Here is a 7905-nt window from a genome sequence, read left to right as displayed (position 1 = left end):
GTATGTGAGGAGAAAGTAGACTGAACGTGTGGAGACACAGACATGGTGATGCAAACAGAATTATTCAAAGAAAGACAATCAGGGGGGAATTGTTTTTTTTTGTCCACAGAATTGATTCTGTGGAACTAGACTTTTTAAGAAGCAAAGTGATCTAAATGATCTAAAAAATCGAAAATAATGTATTTAAATTGTTTGAAAATACGCTTGTCGATTCTGACCATGGGCGGGCCTTAGGAAGCTGCCTGCTGATTGGCTACTGAGTTTGGGCTGGAAGTAGTCACAGGCTTGGAGTCGCTGTACGTCTGGAACAAAATAAATGTATAGTAAAGTATCTAATGCTTATAATCTGACAAACTGAAAATTACAATTATTTTGTCGGTCCATTGAGTTGTCGCCCCAAAACTTAGTAGCCAATCAGCTTCCTCAGGCCTGCCCATGGCGCAAAGAACAAGCTTCTTTTTTTTAAAAAATAAAATACAATCATTTTGAATGATTAAATCGATATTTTATTGCTCTGTGTTCTAAGGGTTAAAGATTTGAATCTCTAAATTCATTCCAATTGCCCCAAAATGCAGCCATTTGTGAGTTGCACTGTGCTTTGCAAGCTTCTTACAGTTATGCTAATATTACGTTTAAGAAGTATACGCTTCATCGGGCAGTGAGGTGTGTAATCCCGTAACTACAAAATGGAGTGGAGAACTGCTCCGACAGACAGAGCTTTACAATACGACGACATGAAGTCTCATCACGCAGCAGCAGCAGCAGCAGCGGGTGCACGACAACAAGCCCCGTGTGCAGGAAGGATTTTTTTTTCCACGTGCCTAAGCTCTGTGACTTCACCCACACGACAATGCAGACGCGCCAAGACACGTGCACTCTTTGTAATTACCCGTGTGTGGCATTACTGCCTTCCCGAGTGCTGCATCATGCGCTCCTTACCCACCGATGATACTGCATAAATGTAGACTTTCCATAACAAAATTAATCTCTCAAAAGCTGGATGGATTCAAGAAAATGTGGATTTGCTCTGTGCTGTCACAGAGGCATATTGTCCACTTTGATGGTGCATGGGAGGATATCAAATGCCCTCCTGGCTGCCACACTCCAGATGGAAGAAAATAGGCTGTAGTCTATAAAAATGAAGTTAGATGTAAGTACAGCACTCAAATCTCAGGGAGGAAAATGCTTTTTCTGGGGGCATTTTGTTGTCAATTGGTCTGAGCAACTTGCTGTAATGCAGTTAATGGAGCTACTCTTCTCCTTTCATCTTCAGGGTTTGTGCCTGTGTGTGTCGACAGCAAAGAAAAGGCCAGGCAGGATATGAGAAAGAGGCACAGCACAGGGGCAAACACAGCCAGATGATGGTCCAAATGAAGGAAACATCAGGTTAGAGCACGGCGAAGGGGAGCAGCACTGGTGTGAGCCGCTCCCTCAAACATCCAACCAGTCCTGTTTACCTTCGTTTGCTACCAATTGTGAAAGCCAATTTCGACATTTCGAGAAAATAGGACATATTATGGACAAATGAGTGCTCTCAGTTTTCAAAGTTAGTTAGTATTTAAGGCAAAATTGTAGACATCCAGACCACAGTTTGAGTCCATGTGGGTAGTTGTGACATTTGTGACTTCTTTCCTTCAACAAACAACACAAACAATTAAATATTTACATCTGAACCCAAGAGTTAACACAATTTTTGTCTCTTCATATTAGTTTCCCATTTTTCCAGACATTATATCCCATGTTCAATCTTTGTTTATACTGTAAATATTAAGCTCATACTGTATGTATTCCGGAAAAAGTGTCTATAATGTACATTCTACGTTCAATTTTAACATTCTTATTGTTAATATCTTTCTATATTGTACTTTCTTGGAAATGCATGTTTATTATTGTCTATTATTTTTATCTTTACAGTCTTTGCTGCTGTGACAATGTAAATTTCCCCACTGAGGGACTAATAAAGGACTATTTTATCTTATCTTATTTTCCGGAGTCTACAAATAGTCTGATGGCTGTTTGATGCAGTTTTAAAGAGTTTATTTGACTGATAATAGAGCAGGGTAATAGGAGTGGAAACGATTAAGTAGTGTTGAAGGGAAATACAGTGTCATATACAGTGTCATTGATTATTTTCTAATCGAGTAATTGTTTCAGCGCTTGTGGGAACACTGCAAACAGGTACTTAGAAAGTCACTTATTTTAACATTAAAGCTTAAATGTGTGACATTTAGCCTTAAAACGATGTCAGGTAGTAAATATTTCCTATGTAAGCATGCAGTAGGGCACCCTGTAAATAAATACTGTATGTTGTTGTGTTTAAATGAGGTTAAAATATTCTACTTCTTCATGAGAGACGTTGCTAAAAGTGATGAAATCTGGTTGGCAGATGAAAATAAGTGATAAAACCATGCTGTTGCTGTCCAGTTAATGGTGGAAAAACAGTGAATACATTGTCTGTAAACAGTGAAATCCAGCTTTACATTACACTACTTTACTATTTGTGTTCAATGCAGATTAAAGTATATTTTTCACATCATAATATAAAAGGGATTGACAGCACTTAATGCTAAATGTAATCCCAGTGCAGAAACACACGGATAACATAAAAACATTTTTAACATAAGTTTACTTTTGAAACACAGTGACAGTGTTTGCTTTCAAACAAGCCAAAAATCAGCATTTCACGCCTCCACTGCTCCCCCCTCTCTAAATCCAGTTCAGCCCTCCACTTTCAATTAAAACCACACAGTCATCAGTCTCCCTTCAGCTTGCCAAGCTTCTTTCTGTTTTTTCAGCAGATTCCCAAACCACAAAAACCGGCGGCCGCTGATTGGCCCGCGCTCGGCCCCGGGGCCATTGTCTCTGCGCTGTGATTGTCGTGGCCCCCTTTCCCCCCTGTGTTCACCCTGTCAAATCCTAGAGCTGTTTGCTCGCTGTAAAACTGCCTGTGTTGGCGTTACTTGTTGTAATTTGTCCGGCAGCCCTGTCTTCACACGTGTCTTCACTGACGGAGTCAACTACGGTAAGAAGGAACTCTGTCCTGTCCGTCGACTGTTGGTCATATAGATATTTGGATCTTTTAATGATGTTCTTCTTACATCTTGTGACTCTTTTATTCCCCGGGTGGAGATTGAGCTCTGAGAAGTTCCACAGATAACTTTGCACTCGTCAGTCAGGGCTGCGTCATGATTCTGTCTCGGTTTGTTTTCTTGTAAAATGTCTACATTATTGTGTTTTAAATGGAACCTTTTTCAATGTGACTCTTCTGGAAGTTTCCTTCCTTTGTATTTTTGAACTGATTAGCAGATTTTGTACAGCAGTGGAGAAAATGTTAGGTTACAAATATCTTGATTGTAGTAAAAATTGTCAATTTTAACCCTTAGAACACGAAGCATTTAGGCAGTTTTTTTCCATTTCTATGTTAAAACGTACATACAGAGGCTATAAGAATTTTTTTAGCCCAAACTACAGGCAATCTGATAAAAAAAATGTTTTTCCACTTTCAACAACGATATAAACACAACTGAGCAAAAGAATTGAAAAATCGAATTGAATTAGTCAAATCTGGAAATACGTCACACTTCAAAGTTCACTTGGCTCGGTTTTATGAACAAAAAGAAAAGAAAAAACAGTCTATTTTGTGACCTTTGCACAATGATTGCTACTCTTTTGACTCAACACATAAGAAGATGTAAAAATGCATTTTTACATCTTACACATTTTTACAACACACACCGCCCAGGATGTCCATATAAGGAGTTGTGTATTGTTCCCGCCTGCAATTTACCAAGGGTGCACACGTTTGAGCACTCAGGGTTAAATCATGAGGTCCCGAAATGACTGACCAAAAAGACACACCCCTTTTTATACCCCTTGTGACTTTTTCAAAATGAACTAGTCGCGACGCACGTTGGCGAGCTACACGACATTTTCACAAGACATATTTTCATTATTCCGAATTATGCCGAAAACGTTAATTCACCGCATCCAGATTATCGTGAGTGCTTTTATTTATCGCAAATAAAATCGCATATTGACCCGTGCATTTTTTTTCTTCTCTGTGGACGTTTGACGGTTAAAAAACTCACCGTTGAGAGTTTAAAACGACGTGATTTTATCACTGAAGACAAACCCATCGCCGTGAATTAACTTTCACGTTGATTACACTGAGAAATTATAAACTGACTCAACCAAACGTTGAATCCTATTATTGAAATTGTCCATATGAGACGATATCGTGCTCCGAGGCCATTTATTTATTTATTTATTTTTCTTTTACATGGGGATCCAATTGATTTAAAGGGTGCTTTGGTTTAGATTGGGACAGCTGCTGGAGCATCGCCATAGAGGACGCTCGGGTGGGAAATGTGGAAGTACAGAGCTCTTCAGTGAGCATCCCATTCAGGTTCCAGATATAACAAGATATATCGTTCTATCATCTCTCCCCCCCCCCAAAAAAAATAAATAAAAAAATGACAACCCTCCATGAGAGAAGAGAGGACGGCTGCAGGATATTGCACCCAGGTGGAACAATGAGCGATAGATGTATCAAGTATCAAAGCATCACTGCATTTGATAGTAGTTGGACGAGTGTGTGTGTGTGTATGTAAAGCCTTCTTCAGGGACTGATCTTCCAGAGAACAAAGTGGAGCATACACAGACATGCCGGTGTGACCCCACAGCCCAATCCAGTGGAAATAATATGTTCATTACAACGCAATTACTGACACTTACACCCTCTCTCCCTGAAGTGCGTGTGTGTGGAGAGTAGGGGCCCATCCATTGACCACTGAGTCTAAGCAACCTTATGTTCTCTTTGTGTATGTGTGTGTCTGCAGGTGCAGGATGTACAGCTTCATGGGTGGAGGGCTGTTCTGTGCAGGCGTGGGGAACATCCTCTTGATTGTTTCCACAGCAACCGATTACTGGATGCAGTATCGGCAGTCGAGCAACTACATGCACCAGGGCCTGTGGCGCTACTGTATGCCGGGGAAGTGTTTCCCGCACAGCGACAGCATCGGTGAGTGTGTAGCCAAGTAGCGTTGATGGCTAAAGGAAGAGCTATCTGTCACAGCGATTCCACTGCTTGAGGAAAATTCACCTTAATATTAGCTTAAAATTGATATTGAAAATGATCCTGGTGACCATATTTCACAGAATTTCAAAATAAAAGTGTTCGCTATGGAACGGTTCAAGTTCAGAATAAAAAACTTATTTATTATGATGCAAAATGAATCTAGAAATTGGAAAAACAACACATGGATAACTAGATAATAAGCGGCAGGCCACATGAAATCAACTGGGGGGGCCGCAAGTGAATCACTCTGATTTAGAGTGTCCAATTTGCTTAATTCCACAAATTTGCATGTTTTTGGACTGTGGGAGGAAACTGGAGAACACTGATTTCGATTTTGTAAATGATATTTCCAATTTAGAGGAAAAGAAGTCAATGAGGCACAGAACATAAGGAGTGTGATTAACAACTTGTGTTGTCCAGCAGTTGCCTGGTTGGAAGTGACTGTGAATTCTGGGAATTTCTAGACGCTAAAACTTTTTTAGTGCCGGTCAAATCATGACTCTAGGGACTTCACAACGGGAGGTTAAATTTGCAACCTTACAAGACTACGTCCATTTTTACCATTTTAACCCTTCTAACGTCTAAAGATATTTGAGATCATATTTTTGTAGAATTTCAAAATAAAAGTGATATGGAACAATAAATAGTTTACCATAAAAAAACTCTAAAACTGTAAATAAAACAACAAAGGCCGTGTTTTTTTTAATTGATTGGCGGGCAGCAAATGGCCCACGGGCCGCGAGTTCGAGGCCTCTGTGTTAAAGGGTTAAAAAAGCATCATCATAGGGTCGACCTGTTCCCGAGGCAGGAATCCTATCACTGATGAAGCTGATCTGAAGCTCAGTGGGTGGAGACTAAAAGTCAACGTCAAAGTAATTGCAGGGACAATTTCAGCAGGGGTGTTTAAAGAAAATTTTAGGGGCACTAAAGCATAGAACTTTAGTGCCCCTACATAGAACAAACCTAAGCCTGTTAGTAGCATTGAGCCTCTTTAGAATGCATTTAATCACGGTGTTGTGCTGTACATTACAAATATAATCAACTGCTTTTTCCTTCCCTGTTGCAACACACGTGAGTCTATGCCTGGAAGAGCAGCAGAGCTCATTAACTGACACATTTAGGCTGAACTGGGAGCCGTGTAAGCAGCATTATAGTGCTTTTTTTCCACTCTGCAGCTGCGTTACATAAAATTTGGTAAGCTATAGGTAGTTAGTGATGAAGAAAACATGTAGTTTATCGTCTAGGAAGGTGAGCAAAGGTGTTTAGATGCATCTTTATTCAGTTTTGGAGTGCAGTGTTTCACCACTGATTTGGTTAAGGTGACCGTGAGCAGGTACGACGTGTCAGCTCGTTCACCTCTGTTGATTTGCTGCTGACCCCGCCAGTGACTGACCTCTGACCTTGCCCACAGCCCACTTAGACGCCACCCGCGCCCTCATGATCCTCTCCCTCCTGGCCTGCTTCATCGGCATCATCATCGGCATCATGGCCTTCATTCATTACTCGTCCTTCGACAGGTTTGACAAAACCTTCGCTGCAGGCATTTTGTTTTTCATCTCATGTAAGTGCAACTCCACCACTACTTTGGTACTTTGGATTATTTGTTTTTAATTGATTTCAGCCTCCAAATATTGAGATTCAAGATGCTTTTAATGCCAATGCACATACAAGTATCAGTGACATGATTTTGCTGATATTCTTGCATTTTCCCCCCCTTTCACAGGCTTTTTAGTGTTTCTAGCGATGGCTGTGTACACTGGTGTGACTATTAACTACTATGGGAAACGCTATGGAAACTGGAGGTTCTCCTGGTCCTATATAATTGGCTGGGTGTCAGTGGTGCTCACGTTCTTTTCAGGTAAACGGGAGACAAAAACAGTTGAGGATTCCTCTTGTTAGCTATCGTCAAAAGTGTCAAAGATCTCAGGGTTTGTCACTCCGGGTATATGTTGTATCGTGTTAGCAATAGGCTGAAAATACACTGGATTAAAACACTTTTTAAAAAAGTTTAAAGGTTTAATAATATAGCAGATAGAATACTATATCTATGTCCGTGTAATTTGATGGGCTAAACTAATATCTGTACACATGTGTACGCATGAAGAGAAGAAAAACTGAGCGTATGTTGTATTTTGCAAACATTCAAACAATACATATATTCATATACGACTCATACATGATATTAAGCTACACTGCCTATATGTGCTCCGTACTTTGCCATTAAACCAAGATATCAGGAAAAAACTGCACAAGTGGCTAAACTAATGTAGAAATAGAGGTGTCACTTTGATTACATCCAATATTTCCATTATGAATTGGGTGTCATAGACACAAAATATGACTGTAATGTTGCTGCATAGATTTTATGCACCACCAATATTTCCCAACAGACCATAATGGCAACTGCTCCATAGATGCTGAAGAAGAAGAGCTCTGTATCATGTCTATGTCCTAAAATTGCAATTCATCATAATTTGAATGTTAGGGAACTGAATTTCAGTACATTCCGCAATGTGTTTGTTCATTAACATTTAATTTATGATAAAATAATTCATTTTAAACTGTATCTAGTGTAAATGTCCTGACAGACACTAAAGCCCTGACCTCTCTTTCCTTTCCAGGTATCTTCTATATGTGTGCCTATAGGATGCACGAATGCCCCAGGAGCACTAACTCTCATTAGACACAACACTTCTCTACCATCCTCCCCGAGCAAGCAGTGGATTATGATCCCGAGCGCTGCATGGAGGCTGCCTGCCTGCATGTAGAACATAAAGGATCAGAAGATTCATTGATTTTAAATTAATAAAAAAAACAACTGGAGGAAA

The 7905-nt window shown here is 40.0% G+C and overlaps 1 protein-coding gene across 1 annotated transcript; it reads left to right on the top strand.

Moving 5' to 3' along the window:
* The first annotated feature begins 2823 nt into the window (after positions 1-2823).
* lim2.1 (lens intrinsic membrane protein 2.1) lies at positions 2824-7905 on the top strand. Its single transcript, XM_044041413.1, has 5 exons — positions 2824-3022; positions 4839-5020; positions 6489-6638; positions 6801-6935; positions 7699-7905. Exons 2-5 carry the CDS (start codon positions 4846-4848, stop codon positions 7758-7760), a joined length of 522 nt encoding a protein of 173 aa, XP_043897348.1. The 5' UTR covers positions 2824-3022; positions 4839-4845; the 3' UTR covers positions 7761-7905.

This window comes from Solea senegalensis, linkage group LG13 (genome assembly GCF_019176455.1).
Source record: "Solea senegalensis isolate Sse05_10M linkage group LG13, IFAPA_SoseM_1, whole genome shotgun sequence".
In the NCBI taxonomy this organism is placed as follows: Eukaryota; Metazoa; Chordata; class Actinopteri; order Pleuronectiformes; family Soleidae; genus Solea; species Solea senegalensis.
Note: the sequence above shows the minus strand (reverse complement) of the source record. Positions and strands in the feature narration are given on the sequence as shown.

Coding starts and splice junctions, on each gene's coding strand:
- lim2.1 (XM_044041413.1), top strand. CDS start 4,846: ATGTACAGCTTCATGGGTGGAGGGCTGTTCTGTGCAGGCGTGGGGAAC. Junction 5,021..6,488: donor CCCGCACAGCGACAGCATCG/GTGAGTGTGTAG, acceptor CCTTGCCCACAG/CCCACTTAGACGCCACCCGC. Junction 6,936..7,698: donor GGTGCTCACGTTCTTTTCAG/GTAAACGGGAGA, acceptor TTTCCTTTCCAG/GTATCTTCTATATGTGTGCC.